Source organism: Hemicordylus capensis, chromosome 6, assembly GCF_027244095.1.
Source record: "Hemicordylus capensis ecotype Gifberg chromosome 6, rHemCap1.1.pri, whole genome shotgun sequence".
In the NCBI taxonomy this organism is placed as follows: Eukaryota; Metazoa; Chordata; class Lepidosauria; order Squamata; family Cordylidae; genus Hemicordylus; species Hemicordylus capensis.
This window is the reverse complement of record NC_069662.1, coordinates 16,713,147-16,739,815: the sequence shown is the minus strand read 5'-3', so window position 1 is coordinate 16,739,815 and position 26,669 is coordinate 16,713,147. Positions and strand designations below refer to the sequence as shown.

Below are 26,669 nucleotides of genomic sequence, written 5' to 3'. Positions count from 1 at the left end.
GGGCAGCAATAAGGAACTCGGCAAAAAGGCGGGACTACTAGGGAGTGTCTGCCAATCGCAGGCAGCGAACCAAAACCAAGAGCCCGTGTTCCCAGACAAATTGCGGCTTTCAGGCCGGGAAACTAGACCAATCGGAGCAGAGCTGACTACGACAGTAGCAGGAAGGAAAGGAGGAACTGAGTTTAAAGAACCTCTAATCCGATAGGCGGAAGTACCGATAAGGGTTCGCCAATTGCAAGCAGAACAGATAATTAACCCTTCAAAGTCACGACTATAAGTGACGTTTGCAGGCGAGCTCAGCTGACAAACAGCAATTCCCGTCACTCAAGGGGTAGGTAGCAGGCATAGTAGGACAGTCTTGAGCGTTTTTGAGTGGCGTACTCTTGGACCAATGATGGATGTGTATATGGGCGCAAACGTTTCTATCTCTCTATAAATCTATCTATCTTCTTTCTATTTATATAATCCACTTAAGCCATGCGTAGAAGCGGCGACCGGCGGGCGTGGGTGGGGGGGGTGGAGAAAGCGACGACCGGCGGGCGTGGGAGGGAGGAAACGGCGGGAGTGGGATGGGCGGTGAAAGCGTGTGGGGGGTGAGAGAAAGCGACGACCGGAGCGGGCGGGCTTGGGAGGTAGAAAGCGGGGGCGGGGACTAGAGGCGCAGGTGGTCTGCGCCTGGTTCAGCTAGCAGACCAGTAAAACGAGAGCCTCGTGGGTGGGTGTGAAGGGTCCCACTTCCCACATAAGCCAATAGTGATGGGAGGGGTTGAAGTTTGATTGACATTCTCCCGTGCCAATCAAATCCAAAGGTTTGAGTAAGGCATCTGAGTGTCGCGGTCTGGGACCAATAATTAAACAAGGAGTGGGAGGGAGGTATATGGGGAACAGCGATTAGCACAGCTGGGTTGTCGAATGGGAGTCCGAGATGAGCTTCCCAAGGAAAAAAAAGGACTTCAAGTGTCACCTCACCGCCTGAGACGTCATTTTCAGTTTCTTGACCAAAGTCCCAGAATCCTTTGTACCTATGTTATGCCCTTTTATTGTGCTTGGCAACTGCAGTGTCATTTCTAGGATCTTCTCTTTCCCCCAAGGAGAGGGGAGCCTAAACTGGGTGGAAACCTCCCAGTTCTATTTCTGCCCAATTAATGTTGGGGGTTTTCCCACCCCTTTCTTTTCTACAACAGTACTAGCTTTAGATGTCCACACATCTGCATGAACGAATATAATGCAGATTATAAGATTTGTTTTTTATTTTGCCCTGGCAAAGTACATGTACCTCTAACAACTGTGCGGTATGGTGGAATTCAGCAGGTTGTGGTAGTAGGATACAACTTTCCCCATCATTGCATTGGGAAAAAGCTGCTCCACTTGAACTGCCGTTAAAGACACAGATTGGTGAGAGAGTATACTGTGCAATGGGTGCCAGGACTCCTGTGTTATCTTTCCAGGCTGGGACTGGGAGTAAAGGAAGTACATCTCTGGGCTATCAGGGCATATCATCTTCCATCTTGGGCATATGCCCAGGAGGAGGATGTGTCAGCTCAGCATGGTTAACTGTAAAAGGCCTAGAGGGTCAGGTTACCCTGAGCTGAATGGATGGGCTCTATCCTTCCTGCACTTTTCAACATCTTAGCAAAAAATAAAATAAAATCCATTCCTGCCCCCGTACATCTCACTTTGTTATCTTCACCATCACTATCATTTTTCAACTTCTGTTTTGGTTGAGTTCTGAGTTCTTTTTCACACAGTTCATAATTAATCTGTGAAATTATCTGCTGCTGGATGTGGTGATGATGGCCCCCAGCTTGGATGGCTTAAAAAGGGGCTCAGACAAATTAATGGAGGATAGGTCTTTCAGTGGCTACTAGTCTTGATGGCTATAGGCTACCTCCAGGCCCAGAGGCAGGATGACTCTAAATACCAGTTGCAGGGAGAAGCAGCAAGAGAGAGGGCATGCCTTCATCTCTTGCCTGTGGGCTTCCCAGAGGCATCTGGTTGGCCACAGTGTGAAACAGGATGCTGGACTAGATAGGCCTTGGGTCTGATCCAGCAGGGCTGTTCTAACGTTCTGCCTTCTCATCTCTGTTATTTTTTCAGTGTGTTTCAGTTTTTTCTGTTTAGCACTCACTCATCCATCCCTTTTGCAGCAATTGGGATAACATCAGTGCCTCATCATGGTACTCCACCACAACTCCATATTGAGATCCCCCATTGTCTCTTCCCTCATGTTGTGTGTGTGTGTGTGTGTGTGTGTGTGTGACATTACTGGATATCTTTCTCCATATTATTGTGTCCATTCAAAATCCTACAAAACTAGTGCCCAGTCAGGCCTATTATTCTGTCTGTTTTGAAAAGCAGAAACTGTTAAAGCCTGGATCAGCAAATAGGCTTCGAAGACAGCCATTGCAGAAGGGAATTCCCCATTCCTCAACACTAACAACCAACACATTATATTTCCATAGCCACAAGCACCCTCCTCACACCTCTCTTGCCTCCAGGTTGGCAGTTGGTGGATTTGGGTGTTCAGGAGGGTGGATTCCACCAGGAGACCTCTAGTTGCTGTTCCCTGTACCAGGAAAGAGGACAGCAGTGGAAGCTTTGAATGATTTCAGAAGCGTATGGCTGTCTTTTCAGTCTACAATATTCCTCTCTCATATTCTTTCTCCATACAATACATGGATAAAATCAGGGATAGAGGGAGGAATTAAGGGGATGAATGGAAAGGGTCTCCTGTAGCTGTCTGCAGCGAGGTGGGAGAAGCAGCTCAGACTACTATCTTTAGGAGTCTCTGTTCTTGCCTGTGTGCTTTGCAAGCGACAGCTGGGGCGAGCCATCCCAAAAAGGAAATTTTCTCAGGGACATTGGATACCCTTGGCTAGAAGAGAGAGAGAGAGAAGAAGAGTAGAGAGAGGGTTGAAGGCAAGAAGGGGAGTGTATTTGTCCTACTTCCTGCACTTTCAACACTATGTGAGGCCTTAAAAATATCAGTATAGGGCCCAGCATCCTTTCATCAGGCTGTGCTGAGCAGTGATGTGAGTACAGATGCTCAGGCCAGCAGCTGGCTGCCCACTTGTGGGCAGGTTTCTGGATCTGAGTTTCTTGGTCACCCACTGGAATGTCCCACCATTCCAGTAGGTGGCTTGGCCCTGAATTAAGGTTAGCCTCATTTTTGTTCCATGCCAAAATGTATTGTCAAGTTTTGGATCCAGCAACAGCTGCCAAGATTAAGGCTCATGGGATAATCTTAAATTTCAGAACAAGGCTAACCTTTTGTACTTTGCAAAGCTTTGTGAAGCTAATCTGTCAAAGCATCATTATTTAAGTGAATGCAAGATAGCTGGATTTCATACTAGAAATTTCAAAACCTATTTCCCCCCCATAGTCTTTGGAATAGCCCTTTAGCTCCCACACCTCACTGTAATGAAGCCTATTTCATGTAACTGAAATAAATGCATATTCTTCCCCTATTTGCCCCTCTCTCCATTTCCTTCCTCTTCCTCTGTGGTCTCCCCTGTGTCATATTTAGATGGTAAGCTCCTTGGGGCAGAGATCTGCCCTCTGCTTTGCACACTGACAATGCTAAATCAGTAAATAAATAAACAAGTAGTAAATGATGGTCTTAGCAATGGACCAGATCAGCTGTAAACAGGGGGAGAGGTTCATACTTGTCCCAAAGTATGGGGCAGGGCCTATACAACATAAAGTTGGAAAATAGGATTATCACAATCCCTTACGATAATAAGATTTTAGGGGTAGAAATTGTCAAACCTAATATACCTTCCCTTTCTCCAAGAAAGGAGTTAGCCCATTTGCGTTCCTCTGGAGTCTATTTCTGGACTCCAGTTACCCCCACCCCCAGCTCTGGAGCCAAACTTGAAGATGTAGCTATAGTTAGCTGCCCCGCCTCCCCCAAGGAGAGTCTATTTAACCCCGGGGGAATTCACAGCCTGTGTCTAGGCTCCTCGCCCATCTGGCCCCTGGGACATCTCCACCGCACCCACAGCTGCTGTTCGTCCTCCTGCTGAAAAAAGATGGTAAGTAGAACAGAAGGGTGGGGTGCAGGTACTGAAAGGTCCCAAAGGAAACTGGCTACCTCTTTATCATCCAATCTTGTGGAAATGTACAAAGCGGAGAGGAAATGAACGAATATCAATTTATCAACATATCTATCAATCTTCCTTCCTTCCTTCCTTCCTTCCTTCCTTCTCTCCCCTTACCTATTTTAGTAATATTTTATGAGAGCTACAGCAATAATTATGTCTTGAGCATCCCTTACCTATTTAATTCTCTCTCTCTCTCTCTCTCTCTCTCTCTCTCTCTCTCTCTCTCTCACACACACACACACACACACACACACACACACACACACACACTTCTAACTACCTATTCATTTCAGTTTCCACTTGTCGGCAGAATAAATATGTATTCATCTTAAGTGGCGCAGCAGGGAAATGCTTGACTAACAAGCAGAAGATTGCTGGTTTGGGTCCTTGCTGCTACTATATTGGGCAGCAGGCAGCTGCGATATAGGAAGATGCTGAAAGGCATTGTCTGATACTGTGCAGGAGGAGGCAAGAGTAAACCCCTCCTGTATTCTACCAAAGAAGACCACAGGGATCTGTGGGCGCCAGGAGTCAAAATCGACTTGACGGCACACTTTACTTACCTTGGAGCTATTGAGACTGGAAGTAGGAATACCTGTGGATGCTGAAGAGCTGCTGGGAGGCTTGATAAGGGGAAAGGGGCTGGTGAGAGGTGAATACAAAACAGCATACAGAATGTTAAGTTATGAAGGATGATTGGAACCCTCTTCCGGTATTCCAGGTCCTTTATTATCTCCCGCTGAAGCCGATCTCACATATATTTTCCCCTTCATATCCTCCCATTGACATGGTTTCTCTCCATACCCTAGGACTCCCTGGCAAATGATTTCAGCCCCTGAATAACTGCACAATGCTCCAATTTCTTGAGTCATGCGGCAAAACGCTTTACTGGGAATCAGCTGGACCCCCAGCTGAAAGGCACCAGCTGCTTGGGGCAAGGGCAGTTCTAAGGGAAAGGATTTTTTTTTAGAGAAGGAGCAAAGGGCAGCTGAGTAATTGCTGAGTAGGAAGAAGCTTCAGGAATTGCATTCCTAGAGGCGCCGCAGAATCCAAACAACGGGAGCCGGAATCATGTAACCCTTCCTTTTTTCTGTTTTAAGAAGAAGAAATCGGAATTTTCCCTTTCACTTTGAGGAACTTTGTGTGGCGTCATCCACACAGACCCGTCGTCGTCTTATGAAACCCAGCCAGGCCCCAGCAGAGAGCAGGTGTGCTGTGAGAGGTGCTTACAGAGCAATTGCTCCAGATCGCCACCCACACAAGTGAGCCAAGCCATGCTGCTGACGCCAAGAGACATGTCTTCATGGGGTGTCGTCTCCGTTTCTTACTTGACTCCCTAAACCTTTACAATTAACATTTCAGAAATCCAGCTCACTTCTTAGCCCCACTCTCCTCCTGCTACACACTTAAGACTCTACTGCCTAGGGAAGGAACCCATTACTACATTTTCTCCCTCCACCCAACTAGCTTCTAGTCCAAACTCTTTTGCTGCTTCCATCTCTGTCTGGTTTTAGCTTATCCCATTCATATACTATCATTTTATCATATCCAGTCATTTTTGTCCAGTCAGCACTCACTAAACTCACATCTTCCTCCCAGATTTCTCCTGCAAACTCCTGTCCAGAATATCAAGAGCCCTACTTGATTATCCCATGCTTGGGTGCATCTGGAATCCCTATTCTGCCATCCCTCCCACATCTTCAGAACCTTCTGGAACTTGCCTCATTGTCATTTGTCACAACTTGAGGGCCAAGTTGCAAGATTGCATTTTCCCCCAGTAGCTTTGAGCACACTGAAGCATTCTTCTAACACTTGAGAATGTGACTCCAGATTATGAAGGACCATGGTTCAATCTTGTATGTACACAGCATCACAGGAGGCATTGCAGCTGGGTTGTGGGGTGCTGTCAGCTACTTCAAGCAATAGATGCTAGGTCTGAAGGCTCTAGGCCATAATTTGAGTAATATTGTTCATGTAGTGACCAAATTTGGTGGGAGAACTGATGACTAAGAGTGTAAATTGTTCCTCTAGTACGGTTTTTTCTTTTCTCACATGGGACAGAGTTAAGAAAGAAGTACTATTTATCTTGGTCTTCTGGAAGTGACTCATCTGCACACCATTTAATATTAGACGCATCAGCTCCTGGGTGGTGATATTTTTCTGGTAGAATTGTTTTTGTTCCAAATTTGTTTTTCTCCAATTGTATTTGCCCAAATTGTAATCTTGCAGGGAGATATCAGGCAATATATTATTAATATTCATTTATTTTTTAGTCAGCATCTGTTAAAAATGTGACTGACATCCTGACTAACATACTTAACAGAATGCCCGTTGAAATTAATAAGATGTCAAATTCAATGAGACTTCTGTTGAGTAATTTAGGCATGATGTCAGCCAGTTTTTGGAAACTAAAATATATAGACTGTTTCCGGAGACATAAAACTAGTATATGTGGATAAGTTTACATTTTTAAATTACTCCATACCCACACATATGAAGAAATATTTGAAGAATAAATATTTGCTGTTACAGACCTGAAATATAGATTTGGGGTACCCCAAATATTATCTGCTTCAACCATCTGGCTTGAAGCTGGTCTCAATTCAATTTCTTGACAATCAGAAAACGTGTTTTGTGCTTCCAGACCATACAGTTAACTGGAACTTTTTTAAAATTCCAGGTTTGTAAGAAACCTTGTTAACGGCAATAACACATTTTTTAGTCTTTGACCCTTCCTCTCATGTTTTTGAAAAGTAATGAAGACTGATATCAAAATCCTGCTTGGAAATAAAAACCTAACTTTTAAAAAACAATTTGGGAATAATTATTTCTTTAAAAGTGAAAAGACATTCTTTCCCGACCTTAATTTTTTCAGATACAGAAATATCACAATATCACAAATGTTTTACAGAACAACATTCAGCATACCTTTCAACATTTAAATCTCCAGAAACCTGCAGAAAATGTGGCCCCTTTCCCAACCTTATTAAAAATGTCACTTGTTTTCATGCTATGGAGTGGTCCCTGCCATTAAAATCCCCATCTTTCTCCATTACAGGCACCCAAGAAGGCAAAGAGAAGGGCAGCAGCCGAAGGAGGAAGCTCCAATGTCTTCTCCATGTTTGACCAAACACAAATTCAGGAGTTCAAAGAGGTAAGAAAGAAGGAAAAGATGGAGGAGAGAATAAATGCAAGTTGCCAGAAGCAACACTGAATTCAGAGCTAGAGGAGGATGCTCAGAGCCATAACCTCACTGTGGAAATCCACCTAACCTTGCATCCTCAAGGTTCCTTGCATCCTCAGATGCACTGTGGAAATCCACCTAACCTTGCATCCTCAGATGTTGTTGAATGACAACTTCTATCATTCTTTGGCCATTGTGGCTATGGATGATGGGAGTTGCAGACCAACAATATCTGGAGACCAAAGTTTGAGAATCCCGACATAGAAATCACATGTTGTGGTCAACAAGGATGTGAAAGGTCTAGATAAGATATACAGAAGATATTTCTAATCATAAAATACTGAAGGAATCTGTAGAGTTCTCCTCTGTAGATATTTCTTGAAAAACATGGATGGCCATTGGTGGTGGATGGTCCAGACAGAATTCGGCCTGTAAAAATTGAGGGACCAGAACACCTGGGGGGAAAACAATATTTCTTGATCTACTCAGTTTCATATGCGAAGGCCTATGCCTCATCAGTCTTCCTAAGTTTCATTTTAACCCTTGACAGTTTTAACCCTATACAGTGCAGGTCGCAAATTCTAAAGGGCTTAATGAAGAGGAGGGGCAGGGTGAGGAGAGAGAGGTAGGCCTGGTTCACCCAGTTATTTGAATCTAGATTTAATATGGGTTACCAACATTAGTGTGATTGTGTGAACCCACGCCAAGGTGGTTGATGGTCCAAGATGAATCTGAGATCCCACCTTGACATGAGAGTCAGTGTGGTGTAGTGGTTAGAGTGCTGGACTAGGACCGTGGAGACCCGAGTTCAAATCTCCATTCAGCCATGATACTAGCTGGGTGACTCTGGGCCAGTCACTTCTCTCTCAGCCTAACCTACTTCACAGGGTTGTTGTGAGAAGAAACCTAAGTATGTAGTACACCGCTCTGGGCTCCTTGGAGGGAGCGCAGGATATAAATGTAAAATCATCATCATCATCATCATCACACTGATGTCGGTAACCCACATTAAACCTAGATTCAAACAATTGTGTCAGCTGGGCCATAGAGAATCAATCCATGGGGATTGATCAAGTTCTTCAGAGAAAGTTTCTTTGTCTCTATAGGACACAGAAGGCAGCGTGCAGGCTAGTTAGTCATGACCAAGCACCACTGAAATCAATGAGACGAATTTGTACGACAAACCCCATTAATTTCAATGGGACTTAGACATGACTAACTTAGCCTGGATGTTGCCCATAGCCTTTAGAAGAGCTCAAATTGTTGACACCTCCTAGCCTTAGAAGGTTTTCTCTTTAAACTTCCCCTCTTATTAGATCCAACCTCCCCTTCGCACACCACTGAGGTAGCCTCCATCCTCTAGTTGTCATCCAGTCTATAGCAAAATGCCTCCATTTAGGAAGCCAGTGTGATGTGGTGGTGAGGATCTTCCATATGAAGTTCTCCCACACATCTGAGATTCTTGGTCTTCATTTCAAAGAGGCCCTTCCTTGACCTTCTGCAGGGGGGGTTGCCGTTACCCCGCAGCACCCCCACCTCAAGAATGGTAGTGTTTCCTTTTTGGGACCCTTGAGACGCAGCAGCATCTATTTTGGGCAAGGAAGGACGGAGAAAGTAGGTGACAACTGTGCTTGGATGGAACAAGCAGCAGCTCCTTACAAGGAGATCTTTGGAGACAAATTCTGCATGACGGGCCTGGAGGAAGGTGGGGAAGCAGAAGCCCTAGTGGCTGCAGCCCATGGGGAGTGAAGATAAGCCTAGTATTGTAAAAGCTGAGAACACTCTTCCGTTTTAGGGCTCCAAATAGAGAAATGGGGTACAAAGATTATATTTGGGGTGGGGCGCAGAAAGAGTTATACCTGCTCATTCACAGAACGGGTTATCTTGTCTTTTGCCCTGTAGCTTTGGACATTTCTTCAGCCCTTCTTTCTCCTCCTTCACGCTAGTCCACCCTTTTTTCACACCTCTTTTCCTTTTTGACAAAACTTGTCTTTGGTGCAGAGAGCAAAGCTCACTACTGGAATATTATATATTCGTATTATATATTTATTAGGTTTACATCCCATCTTCCTCCAAGAAATTCAGGCAGCGTACAAGACTTTTCTCGCCTTCCCCATTATATACTCACATCATTCCTGTGAGGTTTACAAATACGAATACGACGAATATTTATATACCGCTTTTCAACAAAAGTTGAAGTTGAGTGGGGATTTGAACCCAAGTTCCCCAGTGCTAGTCTAACCACATTTCACCATGTTGGATTTAAGAAAAAGTTTCTCTTCTGGCATCACATTCACAACTCTTTGCACCTCTTGATTTCTGCCTTTTGCTTGGCTAATCTCCATATTTGAAGAGCTGCTGCCAGTCGGAGCAGATAGTACTGGGATAGACAGCTGAATGGTCTGACTCAGTAGAGGGCAGCTTCATACATGTATGTTCAGTTTTGCTCCTTAGGTTATGGAGCGTAGTGTCTCTTGGGCTGCCTATTTTTAGGGATGGGATGGGACAAGGTTGTGCTGCTTTGTTTGCTGAGATCACATTTCCAGAAGTGGGCATTTTATAATATTGCAGTATGTACATGTTAAGCTTCTCCAGACACAGACCAATTGTTTGCTTACATCAATGGTGCTATATAAATCTAGTTATACTACAGCTAAGTTGGCTGTCTTTATATCCACCCAAAGTAACTAAGTGTTGTTCCAATCAGTGTTGTTTTTGTGCATTTAATATGCAGTTCTTATACATGGCTTGGAAGGCATCCAACTGCTGTTCACCAAGAGAGTGCTTCTGTTGCTGGGAAATGGTATTTTCCGCTGCGCTCAAAGCACAGTGTTGATTTGCTGGGATAATGCAATTTTCATTCCAGCAATTAAAATTATTGTCTTGAAAATGAAAAGAGAGTTGGAAAGTTTGTCCACTTCTTCACCCACAGAGACAGTTCTGCACATACTGTGGTATTCTGCACATACTGTGGTATTTGGCAGTTCACGTTTAGCAGGAAAGCTCTACACGTAGTAGCACGAAGCAGAAAAGGAGGAGGGTAAGTGAGGCAAGAAGAGAGTTAGTTCTCCCTCCTGCCCTCCCTCCTCTAGAGACCTCATCAACAGCTCCTTCGGAATGTACCACCTGTCCCCTTAGGGAGGGGTACTGGGTTTAATGCGAGACAGAAGTAGATTGTTTCCATTCCTGGTAGAGGCGAAGAGGGATATCAAGTGACAGGTGTCTCTAGGGCACAGCTGCAGAAAAATGGGGAGGTGAGAGAGAGGCCCAAAGGAGTCATGCCAGCTGGGGTTGGCGTCTCTCCAATCCCATGATGCATTGCTAGATAAGCGACAGTGAAGAGAACTGGAAGAAGGACATGAAGGGATCTTGGGTTTCTCTGAGCATTAGCACAGGAACTCCTTGACTTAAATCATCCAGTCACCATTTAACAGGGAAAGCTATTTAGCAACATTCCTGAGCAAATTATAGTGTTTTTATTCCCCCTTGCTGCCATATCTATGCTGCTCTCTGCTACAGTTTGGAGCTAATGTTTCTTGATCAGCCTGCAGCTCAGTTACTTATTTTTTTGTTTTCCTCTTGAGTAGTAGAGTTTTTTAGATGGTAAAAAACTACTGATATATTATCTCCACTTTTTTCTCCTTTTATCTTAGTTATATGTGCTCAGATCTCTGTTATTTTGCCTGCTTAGTGCTTATGAGATCACGCGGCATTCCGTGTGTTCGTCCACCCCTATCAACTTTGCAACACCTGGATCAATATGAACCAAATTGGTTACAGTTATAATGACACATAGGGACACTTCAACGCCGTAGTTTGTGATGATGTTATCCACCCTAATTCAAGATGGTGAATGCATAAACTTTTGAGGCGCAAGTGGGCTAACTCGTGGACCGTCTAACCGATTTGAACCAAATTAGGTACAGTTGTAGCGAGTGACAAATAGGGACACATCGGTGGCATAGTTTGTGATGATGTAATCCACCCCAGTTCAAGATGGCAGACACATAAACATTTGAGGTGCAAGTTGGCTAACCTTGGACTGCCTAACCGATTTGAACCAAATTTGGTATAGTTGTAGTGAGTGACACATAGGGACAACTGAATGGTGTAGTTTGTAATGATGTCATCCACCCCAGTCCACGTAGACGTGGGAACATTTGAGATGCAAGAGGTCTAACTTGTGGACTGCCTAACCAATTTGAACAAAATTTAGTCCAGTTGTAGGGATAGTGAAAGGGAAGTAGGCAGATTAATTTTTACTAGAACAACTTGTTCTAATGAACATTGTGTTCAGGACCCTTTGTTAACTTCATTGCTATAGAGTTGTCTTTCTTGAAATGTGGTGATCTAAACCTGGCGTTTTCCTGCTTTATATCAACCAGCATCTAGAAAGGAGTGTTTCCTTTCCATATTGTAGAATGGAAAAAGGAGATAGGTCCAGAGACCACATCACTACTTTGTGGAAGTATTTTTATACTTTGTCAATATTGACTTTGTAAGCAAATTCATGCAAAACTAAAGCTGGTTTCAACTTCATGGATGTTTGCACAATGAGATGTATTGAAACATACATAAGACCATCAGTGCTTCTAAAATATAGGCACAGGTTTGTGCAGTCTTGCAACTACCAATGGTGAACATGGACATGTAGGGCAGGGATTCTCAGTATTGGGTCCCTAGATGTTATTGGACTTCAGCTCCCATAATCCCCAGCCCCAGTGGCCTTTGGTTGGGGATTATGGGAGTTGAAGTCCAATAACATTTGGAGACCCAATGTTGAGAATCCCTGATGTAGGGTATACTGACAAAGCATGTAATTCTGGAAAAGGTTTTTCACCCAGATCCATTGCTGAGCTTGGGGCCTGTTCACATGAGTGTACAGTACATTTCTCATCACTTGGTTATCAGCACTGGATGAATGGCAGCTGAATGTGTGAACTGACTCCACTGAATAGCATTGCATTTGGGGTGCCTTGAGGTGGTTTGAACCATCTGTGGTGTTTGATTTGTGGTAGCTTATTCACACATGCAAATCATTGCATGAGGCGCTAGTCAAGTGATGAACATTCTGTACATGTTTGAACCGGTCTGCAGAGCACCAGCAAAAAGGAGAGTTCTGACAAAACATTAACATCATTGCTGTTCTACATTTACCCAGAGCTTTACTGAGTTATATACAAAGATTACACAAAGCTTAGAAAACAGAAGCCCTTACTCTTGTGTAAATGTCAACAAAGGCTGTGGTACTATAATGCAGATCTACACATGTTCTGTATATCAGCTGAGTGTGGAATCTTCAAAAACGGAGTGTCCAAGTTTATGCAAAACCTGTTTGCAAATGGAAGGTGAGATTCAGAATTCTTATGCAAATATCATGTAGTCTAGGGCAGTTGTCATTAGATTCAAGAGCAAAGGTTATTTTGCTTGCTTGAGGGGAGCAAGGACTCAAGAAGAGTTATCTTACAGAACCTACATACTAGCAAGGTCCATTGCTGTTTTGGAAGGAAACGTAGAGGTGAGTTTTCTTACAATTGCACCATGGTTTCTCTTCTCCCTTTCCCTAGGCCTTCACTGTCATTGACCAGAACAGAGATGGCATCATTGACAAGGAAGACCTGCGAGACACATTCGCAGCTATGGGTAAGACAAGGGGGAGTGCTTGAAAGAATGTGATAGTGTGAGAGGGAGATAAAGCAAAGCTTTGAGGCTGATAGATGCCTCCCAGTCCAGCCCTCAGTGGCTAATCCTCTCCCTCCATCCCTGCAGGGCGCCTGAACGTGAAGAATGAGGAGTTGGATGCCATGATCAAGGAGGCCAGTGGCCCTATCAATTTCACTGTCTTCCTCACCATGTTTGGGGAGAAGCTGAAGGGTGAGTGATTTCCTCCATCCCGCTCCTCCTTCCTCCCTTCTTGATGGCATGTTCCCACCTCTCACTGTTGTACATCCTCTCTCATCCTACCAGGTGCTGATCCCGAGGACGTAATCATTGGCGCCTTCAAAGTCCTGGACCCTGAGGGCAAGGGCTCTGTCAAGAAGCAGTTGTGAGTATCTACCTCCAGCCCACTTCCAAAAGAAGCACTGAGCCGATCCACATGTAACATCAAGCCATGCTTTGGCCATCCTAAGGCTTATATGCTCCTGTTTCCACTTCTCATGTTTGGATCCCTTTCCTAGTTTGCTTATTCAGGGAAATAATAATTGGCCATTGCATCCAAATCAGCAGACTGTGGTCTGTACTCGCCCTCTGTACCAGAATTGGAATCCCTGGTTTGAAGTGGGACCTCCAATTAAGGTTGCTGTCTCAGGTGTGATGGCAGACTGTGGTTTACCTGAAACCAGCACTCAAGGAGCATGTGAAAGGAGGAAGGAAGGGGAGATGTGTGCCCCAGCCTCAGACATGACTGCCAGATAACCCCACTATCTCAAGGGACACATTGTACATATACACTACAAACATATGTCTCTTTTTATACTATTTCTGTCATGGTTTTCTTTGTAAAAAATACTGGAAATTGGAAACTAGTGGATTGTGAAAATTCAGATTCTTCACCAAACCACCTTTGTTGAAAGTTTTGAGAATGCTTTAGTCACCTCTAACCCTCCTAATGAAATGATGGTTCCCAGTGTTCCCTGGGGAGAAGGGATGATTTTTAAACCAGCTTGAATACATGATACAAAATCAGTGTAGATATGAATGATGTTGCGGCACTAGAACTGAAACACTTTCACAACTGAAATTCAAAGAGGGTGGGGTTAGTTGCCTGCTGAGTCCCACTAAGGAGCTGGAAAGCAAAAAACCAAACTGGACTCTTGGAGAAGGCTTGGAGCTTATGCAAGACTGGAGAGATGTCAATCTTATGCAAGATTGTGGAGTAAAAGCTGGAGGATTTGGAAACAATCTGACAGGAATTCACAAATATTTGGGCAATCCTCTCATGCACCCTGTTCTCTTTGCCTCACCATAGCCTGGAAGAACTCCTGACCACCCAGTGTGACCGGTTCACTCCAGAAGAGGTAAGGCAATTTAACCACATGATAATGACACCCTAATGTTGTCTTCTCTCACCCACATCTCCTTCTTATGCCCTTTTGTTTTCCTGCCATTATTTTTCTTCTTGTGAAAAAATAAAATTAATCCAAATTCTGTGAAAACTAAAATATTGGGTATGGGATAAAATATTAAAATTGGAAATACTTATGCAAAGTACACTTGCATACTTGTTGACTTATCAAATTGATTTCAATGCATGCACGATTTAATTTGAAGCCAAGACTCATCCTTAAAATCTTTCTTAATCTCAAGAAATAATGAAGTATCTCTGAGCATAAAAAGAGGATTTTATGTTACCACTGAATAATCATAAACCAGATTTACATATGGTTTCAGGCCTGAAAAGTGTAACTTATAGGCAGCTGAACTCTTACACCTCTGTTTATCCATGTTTGCAGGCTTTAGGATTGTAACTCTCATGTTATTCCAGATAGAGAGGAAAACATTTAATCAATGGGATGCTAGATACGATTGTCATGAAGCTGGATCACATGGTCTAAAACACTGCAGCTCAGCCCTGATTGGCTGATTTAAATGCTAACATTCCACTACAGAAATATGCCAGAAGGCAGTTGGTGATAGGGAGTTGAAGCAGCAACAGTAGTTCTGTAGAGAATCTTTTAAAAATCGTAAACAAATATCAATAATATACAGAATTTTGCTCCTGCATTAAACATACTGATATATTTAACTGAATGGAACTCACACACACTCTATTGCTCATAGGTGAAGGCTACCACAAGAAATGTTGTGTTTTTAGCCCTAGGGAACAGAAACTGATACAAAAATCAGACTTCTCATTTTAACCCCCTCCTTCTTCCTGCAGATCAAGAATATGTGGCACGCCTTCCCTCCAGATGTAGGTGGCAACGTTGACTACAAGAATATTTGCTACGTCATCACACATGGAGAGGACAAGGAAGGGGAATAAACGCCGAAGTCCCCACCCTTGCTTTGTGGGGGGAATCCACCAAGACACCCCCAGGCCGGGGAGTTTCCTTTACGCCGGTCCCTGATGATCCACTCACTTTTGTACCCCAGCAATATACATGTCACTCTGTTATTTATTATTCTTACTATTGTTTGGGGAGAAAAATCACACACCCCAAAGCCAACCCCTGCCCATCTCAACCAATCTTAACCTGACCGGGACCTTCCTCCGTAAAATGTCTTAATAAAAATGAGGACATCTCTGTTTCTAATGCCCCTCTTCTAACAGTCGGTTTTTCCTGCTCTTATATGGGATTCCCAGCAGCCTCCCATCCAGATTATTGATCCTGTCCATGCCTCTTAGCAACGCTCCCACATCAAACCATTTACTGGGTACCACATGCACATTTTTAATACTCCTGATTCGATTTCTGGGCATGTCCACATGGACTTCACTTGAACAGACCTATTACTACATTTTAATGTATAAACTGTTCTCACAATCAGTGCAATTAAAGAATGGGAGGAAGGTAATTCCCCCCCTCCCCCTTTATCTTTGCAATGCACACTTATGGGCAATGTGGGGATTGTGGTTACAGAACCTAGATGTGGTAGTTATTCTGGATTAATGATCATAGTAGACTGCAAGGGTGTCACCTGGGGTAGGAATCCTTGAGTTGGGATCCTTCTAGGAGTTGGGACAGAGCCTTGCTACAGTTCCTTCTTGAATTCAGAATACTGAGCAGAATAATCGAGCAGCTCTTTGGTTATGGCAGGAAGAATGGAGGAGGAGAGGGACCTGAGTTTGACAGAGAAAGAACAGGAATGCAAGATGGAATAACTGGGATGGCAGGAGGTTTGCAGCAGAATAAATAATTGTTTGAGAGGCGTCCTATGGTGAGAAGCGCAAGATTATGAGGGAAGATGGGGTGAGCGCTTTTGAGATCTCAGAGAGTTGGGGAAAGTGGCCCACTGCAGTGCGACAAATGTGAGGATATCTGGTGGCATCCCAAAGGCATTCAGGGAGCAATAATATGGATGGAGCTGTAGTGGGGCACAAACAGGTTAATAAATAGTGAGGAATCCGCTTTTAAAAGATTGGCACTTTATTGGCTAGCTCATAAAAACAGCCTGCAGCAGGAGTGGAAGGGGCATAACCGCAAAACCACAGACATTTTGAAGTGGCCAGGTGGCAGAATGGAGCTCTGAGAGGGATGCAGGCAGTGAGCCTTCCCCGCTGCCGCTCCACTGCTCCCTCACCTAGCCTCCTCCCACACGGTAGGTCCCGCTTGCTACGGCAGGTAGGGGAAGAGGATAGGCAGAGGGACTGGTGGAGCAACTTCACCACAAATGAAGCCCCTTCAGCCCACACAATGTTTTGGACTTTTAAAGGTTGGTACCTGGCAACCACAGTCCACAATGGATACAATCTACCTCCCACAGCAAACCTCCTGCCAGTTTAAATGGTACTTAATTACTGTCAGGCTCCCCCATCTTCACAAGTCAGAAGACAAAATTCCGCAGAGATGGCTTGGAGGCTGAGTCTCGGCAAATCTTGAGGGAGAAATCGACAGCTCTGGCTGAATTGGTGAGGCAACCGAGGGAGACCACATCAATATTGGGTCCCACAAACCGAGTCACGTTATCTTCGGAGATTCCTCCACTGGCTTCGACCATCACATGGGGGAAGGAGGCCTTCAGGGAGCTAGCTGTGGGGTGCAGATCCTACAAGAGAAGAAATGGGGGTCGATGAAACAGAAGCTGGGCCCAACCAGGTGCTCACCGATGTAGGCCTTATGCTTATGTCACCTGTATGGCAATGTCAAGATTCTGACCAGCCCCAGAGTCCAAACTACAAAGCCACTTTTTGATGAAGTTCCCACAAGGAACGAAGTGTCCTTTAACCATATCAACATCACCATTTATTCTGAACCTCTGCTTTAAAACGCCCAAGACAGGCATTTCAAAAGTGAAGCGAGCCTAGAAACAGTCAGTTCTTCCTGTTTCCAGAAGAAGCCAGCTGGGCAGTGCTGAAAAACATAAAAGCTAAAAAAACTCAAAACCCTGCCTGAAGCGGCAGGGGAAGGAAGGGGGAAAATCAGTCCTGTTGTTAGATATTCTGTGGAAACAGGCCCTAATGGGGCAAAGAATTTTTGCAGAATAGTCAGAATATAAATACAGATGGTCTAGTATGCTTTAGGTCAGGCCTGCTCAACTTTGGACCCCCAGCTGTTTTTGGACTACAACTCATAAGAACAGCCCTGCTGGATCAGACCCAAGACCCATCTAGTCCAGCATCCTGTTTCCCACAGTGGCCCACCAGATGACCCTGAGAAGCCCACAGGCAAGAGATGAGGGCATATCCTCTCTCCTGCTGTTGCTCCTCTAAAACTGGTATTGAGAGGCATCATGCCTCTGAGGCTGGAGGTGGTCCACAACCACTAGACTAGTGGCAATTGATAGACCTGTCCTCCATGAATTTGTCTAAGCCCCTTTTAAAGCCATCCAAGCTGGTGACCATCACCACATCCCAGGGCAAAGAATCCCATAGATTAATTATGTACTATGTGTGAAAAAGTACTTCCTCTTGTAAATTTCCTGATCCTAAATTTCCTGATCTTCAGTTTCATGGCATAACCCCTGAAATTCCCATAATCCCCAGCCACAGTGGCCGATAGCCAGGGATTATGGGAGTTGTAGGCCAACCGCCCTGAGCCGTTTTTGGAAGGGCGGTATAAAAATCAAATAAATACACAAGACAGATAAAACACCTGCAGGATGACTAAAATAAAATAAAAATCTGCACGAGGACTAAAATTGAACAGCCCTGCTTTAAGTTAATTAACTGTATTCAGAATTAACAAAGTTAAATTGCTGTTTAAAAATAAGGGCCATGGCTTGTCAGTTATCCCAGTGCCTTTATATTCACTGGCCAGAACAGTACACTGGAGAACAGGAGGATGTTAACTTCTTAGTGAGCAATTCAACAGAATACTGCCTCTATGCTTTTCCTCACAGTTGCACAAATAAAAGTAAAAAGGGCTAGAGATTGACTTTTTAAGTAAAAAGTTGAAAATTCAAGGAAAGGCCTGGAATATTTCTGAGGGGACCAGATCCTGTTGTGGCACTATGGCCCAGGCATAAATTCTTGCTGGGATCAGGATGAGATACATGTATATCAGTAGAGGAGTGAAGGTGGAGGCAGGAACAAAAAATGGACCTCAAGGAGAGGCATGAAACTGTTATAAATAAGACAATAATAATAATGGCCAACATATTTCCATTCCACTGAGGCTGCTGTGCTCTTGCCAGTGTTGGGTAAGAGCATATTTATGCATCTACTTAAAATGGCACGTGGGTATTTGCGCAGCACGACTTCCATGGGAAGCAACAGAAGTAGTACTGCACAAGTGCCCATGGGCTCTTTTAAGTAGCTGTGCTCGTGCGCTCTTGCGAAATACCACGAGGACTGCCTTCCACACGTGCAGCAGCCCCAGCGGGTCAGAAATGCCAGCACTGCCTTGCTCAACACGTCTGCCAATTATAACAAGAAAGCAAACCTGCCCAGCAAATTTTAAAATTGTGATAATTTCACATTATCATTTCAAAATAAAAGTCAAGATTCCCCAAGTCAGTTCCTATTACATACACAGGACATGATCTTGTGTTTTTTTTTAAGATTTCAGACTCTGACTCCATCTTGTCCCAGTCATGTACCTCAGGGGCAAAATTGTCCAACATGATAATGTCAGAACCACATTCTGCTGCTTCCAGGGCCTCTTCCAAGGAGCCACACTCGACTTCTATCTTCAGGGCAAAACTTCCGACACGCCGGGCCCTCTGGACAGCCTGTGGGTTTGTAAAGGTTTAGAAAAAAGCAGATGTGTGTTAAAATAGTGGGCCGATTCAGTGTAATGTGGAGTCAGGATTAAATTCTGGAGTCACACAATATCCCCAAGCTTTGGGAGCATGTGCTCCCTGTCCCCTTGCCTACCTGAGAGTCGAGAATGTTCTGCTTTCGATTCTGGTTAGGAACAAGTCAGGATCGCTCATTCCATACAAACTGAGCGATCCAGGTTTATTCTAGCCAGAGTTCTAAAATAAACATGGATCTGAACCTGAGATTAAATCAAATTGTATATTTGTTGTACAATTATGAAGACAAGAAGTTCAAGTAAGAACTAATCTGTCTACTTTCACTATAATTTTAATTGATGATTACTATCTTCACATTAGCCCACTTCTGCCTCAAACATTCTGCCTCAACCAAACTGTTGGACTCGCACCTCCTGCTTGAACAGCAGGTGGAGGCTGCAGCCAGAAGTGCCTTTGCCCAGCTCCATCTGATTCGTCAATTACGCCCTTACCTTGATCGGCAAGCATTAATGACAGTGACCCAGGCCCTTGTTATCGCCCGCCTAGAGTTTTGTGACACCCTCTATTTAGGGTTACCTTTGAGGACAATCGGAAAGCGACAACAGGTCCAGAATGCAGCGGATCGTTTACTTGTGGGTGCCAGAAAATATGACAGGGTAACACCTCTCCTGCAGTCATTACACTGGTTGCCTATTCGCTACCGAGTTCAATTTAAAGTCCTGGTTTTGACCTTCAAAGCCTTGCGGGGTTTGGCACCTGTTTACCTACAGACCTGCCTCTCCCATCCAGTTACATCCCGTCCGGTCAGATCTGCTCAGATGGCCCTTTTGTCGGTTCCCGAATTCCGGGAGGTTCGGGGTGCTAGGACCCGTGAAAGGGCCTTCTTGGTTGCTGCCCCACTTCTCTGGAATTCCCTTCCTCTGCAGATTCATTTGGTTCCTTCATTGTCGATTTTTAAGTCTCTATTGAAGACTTTTCTCTTTTGCCAGGCTTTTACCTTGTAGTGTACCTAATCCCCACCCCCTGTTAGTTACTTTAGTTTTATTTAGAATGGAATTTTAATCCTGTTTGTTTTGCATGTTTTTGTACACCGCCCAGAATCTTCGGAGTGGGCGGTATATCAAGTGTTTCTAATAAATAAATAAATAAATCCTCTATAATAAAACCCTTAAGTGTGATCCCGTGCCTCCTGTGTCTTTCTCGGCAGTTTTGGGCATGCGCAGAGCGCATGCCCAGAACCACCAAGAAAGATACGGCCGCCCAGACACGGGCGGCCATGTTGGCCAAATCGTTCCAAACAATTGCCGCCGCCGCCCGCCCGCCCGCCCAGCTGCCCGAGTCCTCCTCAACCCCGGCCCGCGTCAGTCGGGCGATCTAAGACCATATTCTGAGAAGGAGAGAGGAGCTCACAAACAGAGCTCCTCTCTCTGCAAAGCCTCTGCCCGAACTGGCGCTTTGGGCGCAAAGGACGCCTGTTGCGTCCTTTGCGTCCATAGCGGCAGTTCGGGCAGAGGCTTTGCACAGAGAGGAGCTCTGTTTGTGAGCTCCTCTCTCCTTCTCAGAATATGGTCTTTCATCGCCCAACTGACGCGGGCCTAACCAGGTGAGGAGGACTCGGGCAGCTTGGAGGGCGGGTGGGTGGGCGGGCGGTGGCGGCGGCAGCAATTGTTTGGGCCGATTTGGCCCTTAATCATGTGGGGGGGCGGGTGAGGAGGACTCGGGCAGCTGGGAGGGCGGGCGGGCGGTTGGTGGCGGCGGCAATTGTTTGGGCCGATTTGGCCCTTAATCATGTGGGGGGGGGTGAGGAGGACTCGGGCAGCTGGGAGGGCGGGCGGGCGGCGGCGGCAATTGTTTGGGCCGATTTGGCCCTTAATCATGTGGGGGGGGCGGCGGGGGCGACTGGTGGCGGCAAGTGAGAGAGCGGCGGGAGGGGTAAGTAAACCCTCCCGCCGCTCTTAAAGGTACCCCCCACCCAGAGCCACTAGCGCCCGTTATTATAATGGGCTGAAAAAAACTAGTAAATAAATAAATTCATACATCTGCCGTCTTGAATTGAGCTGGATGACATCAACACAAACTACGCTGTTGAGGTGTCCCTGTGTGTCACTACACCTGTTCCAAATTGGGTTCAAATTGGTTAAGCAAAAAGAACAGAGTATCCCAATACTGCTGTGTAAACATTTAAATAAATAACCAATAATTGGTTAAGCCCTTCACAAGTTAGCCCATTTGCGCCTCAGACATTCACATGCCCACCATCTTGAATTGGGGTGGATGTCCCTTCAACTGCACCATGTTTGGTTCAAATCAGTCTAGGCATTGCAAAGATGATAGGGACACACAATGGACACACACAGCTGTGTGATCCCATAAGCTAGTAGGCTAAAAAGGGAGAAACTGGAGAAACACCCACCTGTGTGATGCTCCCAGATGCCCACACATGGTTGTCCTTCAACATGATGAGGCTCCCGAGGTCAAAACGGTGGCAGGAAGCTCCTCCCACTAACAGGGCATATTTTTCAGGTAGACGGAATCCCGGAGTGGTCTTCCTTGTTCCAGCCACCTCTCCGTGCCAGCCAGCTTCTCGTGCTGCCCGACATGCCTTTCCTGCTGATGTGGCAATACCACTGCATCGCCCAATACAGTTCAGAGCCACCCGCTCACCCAGCAAGAGGTCTTTGGCTTGCCCACGGACTTCGGCCACCCGGATGATTGGCTCAGCCCATTCCCCCTCTGGCTGGAGCCACTTCACAGAGCAGCCCACTTCAGCAAAGATGGCCTCAAAGAAAGGGAAGCCAGCTAAGATTCCTGGGGATTTGCAGAGGAGCACGGCACATTCCTGTCGGTCACCCACAGCATAACCACCATAGTCAAAGCTGGGAACATCTTCATGCAGCCAGTCATGGGCCAGTTGACGCAACTGGGAAGCAGGGAGAAGATGTGAAAGATCGAATTTGGAGGCCATGAAGACTAGGGAGAATAAACCATAGAGATATTGACAAAGATATACCAGACAAGGCTCTAAGCAGCTAATGGAGACACTTAGTGGTAGGAATAAGTAATGCGACTTACCATTTCATGCCCTGCACATGCTCCTACTGGGAAAATCAAAGTGCTAAATTCATTTATTTAATTTTAGACTATCCTCCTACAAGCCTCTAAAAACCTGGGGAAACAGGCTGTGTGGTAATATTTCAAGAAATGTGTGGCATTGGGCCTCAACTCTCCATTTATTTAGGGGTGCCATGTTGGAAGACTGAAATTAGCCATCACAGCATAAGTGGTTGTATGATGTTTTTATTATTAGGACCAATTAAAATGCCACAAGGTGGTTAACTTGGAAAACTTGCTCAATACTTTCTGGCTTTTTATTTAGATTTGACAAAGGTGCTATTTTTGCTTTTGGATTCCCCCCTGCCCCAGGCCTAACAGATCAACAAGGCTGTCTCCAATTTTCATCTCATAAGGAGTTGTGTGAGTCTATCCAACATCTGAGGAGGTATCTCCTAAAACAGGGGATCTCTCAAACTTGGGTCCCCAGATGTTGCTGGAACTCCCATCATTGCCTTTCACTCTTGCAGCAGTTGGGTTGATGAGAATTGTACTCCAACAACATCTGGGGACTCAAGTTTAAGAAGTCTTGTCCTAAAGGACATCTCCAACTACCTGCCCTCGGTCCGCTGCTCCTATATCAGTGAGTGTATGTGCAAAAGAAACAGAGATGGATTGACAACTCACACAACCAAGTGAATAAATAACCTCTGTTGCCCTGTCCTGCAGGAGGGCAAAGGTCAAAATCCAATTTTACCCAAACAGGCTGACTTTGCCATTAAACACACTCCAAGGTAAGGAATTCAGTCTTCTACATTCATTCAAACTCTAACCACTCATTAGTGTTAAAGGGTGGGAAAGGGAGAGAGGTTAGAATTGCTGAAAGCCAAAACCATTGGAAGCAACTATAACAATGCAATTGTATGCATGTTTATTCAGCAGTGAGTAGCATTTTGTTTAGTAGGGCTTACTCCCAAATGAGTATGCAAGGGACTGCCGTTTCAAACATGTAACACATTAAAGAAGATAGCCCTCCCCCAACAGCCAACAAAATTAAAAACTAGCTGCAATTCCAGCTTGTCCACAGCAACTAAAAATGAGATCAAGCAGGACGGTTAGTCTTTTGGTGGTTCTGGAATTTTTACTCGATGATACATCCCAACACACACTCCACCCCCACAGTTCTGCAAGAACCCCAAATGTAGATAATTAAAAGAAGTAATTCTAGTTGCTTACCAGACAATCCAGGTTCCCAAATGTCTCCTTGCAACTTTTTCTCTTGTAGAACTGGTTGCACAAGAGAGAAATTTCCTGAATTCCTGAGGGGTGGGAGGAAGCATAGTAAGAGGTGGGATTAGGGTTAGGTTAGGATGATTTTTTTGCACTTTGGACTCTGGCCTTTTCTTGTATAAACAGTTGCCCACACCCCAGGCACAGCTGCATCTCAATATCAGTTCAGCTGAGTTGATCAAAAAGGCATTATATGGTCATAACAAGAGCCCTGTTCACACATTATGTTGAACTTACATACAGATCTCTACCCACAGTTATTCACATATTATTCAATTAGGTACAGCAGTAAACTTCTCATTTGTACCCTGCATTCGAGGGGGCCTGTACCCAGGTTCACTTCTATGCAAGGGTGTCCGTAGGATGGGCTTTTGTTTGGGGGCGGGGTGTAAAGCTCACAATCCAATATCCCACTCCCTGGGAGTATGGCCCAATGAATTCAGCGGGAACTGGCTCAATCCAGAGGGAGGCAACTTCCCCCTCTAGAGTGGCCATGCCCCCCAAAATTCTGGGTTTCACCTGGATTTTAAGTATCTCACCCAGATTGCTTAGCCCACCCAGATTCACCTGGATTTCAGCTTTAATAATAATAATAAAAAAAAAAGCTAAGCTCTAGCCTTTGTAGAAGCAGAGTTATGGAGCAAAACATGCAGTCACTATTCTGTTCAGAAATTATTTTTGAACCAAGTTACATAATATGCACATTAGGCACCCAGATTTGGAAAGCCAGAATATGGCAACCCTACCTCTTCCCAATCTGCCCAATGCCCATGCTTCTAAGTGAACACACGTATAGTCATTCATACCAAAAAATGTACTTGGGTACAGATATCTGCATGCGTGTATAACATAAAAAGGCAGTTCACACAATTGCAAACTGGGTAGGACAAGTGTCCCACCCAGCTTCTTCGGGAGCTGTGTGCACTCCTGATTTTTTTAATTGCATGCTAGCAATAAAAACCTTGGTAGGAGGAGTGGGGAGTGATCACCTGTGAGACAGGAGCTGGGTAGGACAGCACCATCTTACTCGGCACAAGCCGTCCTACCCAGCTCCTGCCTCATAGATGTTCACTCCCCACTTCTACCTTTTAGAGAGTTTTGAGGAGGGATTTCTTGATCTACCCCAGCAGCAGCAGAAGGGCCCAGGTAAAGAGAGCACTGAGAACTAATACTGTCTGGAGACATGGAGTTCTAAGTAAAGTAGTTGATTTAGGAAATCCATCTGGGAGATAAATAAAGGCCTACATGCCTCATTGCTAGCTACACAGAGGGAGGGAGAGGGGGAAGGGGAGGAGGAGGAAGTCTCTCCAGATGAGAGAATGAAACCTGAGATTATCAGTCTAACAAAAAGGGAATTACAGTAGAGAAAGCATAGTCAGAGAGGGGACTCCCTTGCTCAGTCTCTTCCCCAGTGCCCCTCGTGGTCAATAGGGTTGCTGGTGCTAAGGGTTGATGTCATCAGGAGCTGCATCTCCAACACCTCTAAGAGAGATTCCCAGATGTTGTTGACTACAATTCCCAAAATCCCCAGCTGCAATGGCTTTTGCCTGGGGATTATGCGAGTTGTAGTCAACAATGTCTGGGAATCCCTGTTAGAGGAAACCCTGAATATCACCTACATTTTTGCTAGAACACATTCAGAAATTGGGAGCGTGCACAGCTCCCGAAGCTGGGCCGGACACTTGCCCTACTGAGTTAACTATTCTGTGAGCTGCCATAATGTTTGAATAGGGCTAGAGTAGACGAGTGTTGCTTGAATGAAAGGGGAACAGATCCCCAGAAAGCCTGTCAGGAAATTAGGACTGAGCAGAAGCACCATCACACTTGCCAGAGGTGCCCGACTCCTACTGATGCTGTCAAAGGGGCTAATCCTATTAAGCTTGTCACCCATTCCTTCTTTCAAAGAACCACTCCTTATCTAGGATTAAAATGCAGTGTTCCTTTTCAAGTTAATAAGGAACACAGTTGGTTCCTTTAAAAAAAAAGTCTTACAATATGTTCCTTATTTTGGAGCTCTTCAAGTGGCAAGCCTAAATCCTATGCACATTCATTTGAGAGTGTGTCCTGTTGAGCTCAGTCAGACTTACTTCACAGTAATGCGCCTTTGGCCTGATCCAGCAGCAGCAGAGTTTTACTCTGTATGTTTTGGGGCCCCACATAAAATACTGCAAGTTGTACTGTACAGTTATGGAGTGAAAGAGACTGGAGAAACACTCACTTGTCTAACGATCTCATATGCCCACACATCATTTTTCATCACGATGAGGTTTTCCTCCCACTAGAAGAATTTATTTCTCTCACAGGAACATATACTGACTCATATACTGCCATATACTGAGCCTGACCATTGGTCCACCTAGTTCAGTACTGTCACAGACTGGCAGCGGCTTCTCCAAAGTTGCAGGCAGGACTCTTTCTCAGCCCTATCTTGGAGATGCCAGGGAGGGGACTTGGAATCTTCCACATGCAAGCATGAAAGTGCTCTTCCCAGAGCAGCCCCTTTTCTTGAGGGGGATATCTTACAGTGCTCACATGTAGTCTCCCATTCACATGCAACCAGGGTGGACCCTGCTTAGCAAAGGGGACAATTCATGCTTGCTATCATAGGACCAGCTCTCCTCCCTCATGAATGTCACTATTGGGCTAAGTGGGGAATCCTAGATTCCTGTGGCATGCACATTCCTGATTTCTGCTTGTGAGAACCTGGGGAAATTGGCAATGTGGGGTTGGCAGCACATGAACCCCACATTTACTCCAAATTGACATCTCTTGTTCAAATCCTAGATTAATGATCTGGGGTAAATGTGGGGTTAGCATGTTGCCAACCTCACATTGTAAATTTTTCCTGGGCTCCCATGACCAGAAATCAGAAGTACGCATGCCAAAGAAATCTAGGATTCCCTACTTAGCCCACACAGTGATGAAAAGCAGCCAAAGCAGCCGTCTGAAATACGCACAACAAGCAGGCACCAATTCAACATCTGTCTCTAGATTACAAATAGCCCCAGAACCTCTAGCGGCAAATCCCTGCATAGTAGCCACGCCCCAGAGTGTCGTTCCTTTGCTTAAACTCCTCCCCGCCTCACCATTGGCTGTTGAGGAAGGATTTAGTTGGTTTTGTGTGTATGTGTGTTTGTCAACTCCTCTAGGATAATTGGAGAATAGAAGCCCCAATGCTA

The 26,669-nt window shown here is 45.0% G+C and overlaps 2 protein-coding genes across 7 annotated transcripts; one reads left to right on the top strand and one right to left on the bottom strand.

Annotated features, from left to right (window-relative positions):
* Window positions 1-3,895: 3,895 nt before the first annotated feature.
* Window positions 3,896-15,549, top strand: MYL11 (myosin light chain 11). Its single transcript, XM_053263767.1, has 7 exons — window positions 3,896-4,034; window positions 7,162-7,257; window positions 12,855-12,930; window positions 13,057-13,161; window positions 13,255-13,333; window positions 14,258-14,306; window positions 15,170-15,549. Exons 1-7 carry the CDS (start codon window positions 4,032-4,034, stop codon window positions 15,272-15,274), a joined length of 513 nt encoding a protein of 170 aa, XP_053119742.1. The 5' UTR covers window positions 3,896-4,031; the 3' UTR covers window positions 15,275-15,549.
* On the bottom strand, window positions 15,256-26,622 carry QPRT (quinolinate phosphoribosyltransferase). 6 transcript variants are annotated; one of them, XM_053263762.1, is made up of 5 exons: window positions 26,577-26,622; window positions 23,437-23,519; window positions 21,563-22,119; window positions 18,991-19,122; window positions 15,256-16,998 (listed from the first exon to the last, which is right to left on the bottom strand). In XM_053263762.1, the coding sequence occupies exons 3-5, from the start codon at window positions 22,112-22,114 to the stop codon at window positions 16,777-16,779; spliced, it is 906 nt and encodes a 301-aa protein (XP_053119737.1). In that variant the 5' UTR covers window positions 22,115-22,119; window positions 23,437-23,519; window positions 26,577-26,622; the 3' UTR covers window positions 15,256-16,776. The 6 variants fall into 6 exon arrangements, with proteins under 6 accessions (XP_053119737.1, XP_053119738.1, XP_053119735.1 ...); XM_053263763.1 differs by lacking the exon at window positions 26,577-26,622 and adding an exon at window positions 25,709-25,719; XM_053263760.1 differs by lacking the exon at window positions 26,577-26,622 and adding an exon at window positions 24,237-24,264.
* Window positions 26,623-26,669: the final 47 nt, after the last annotated feature.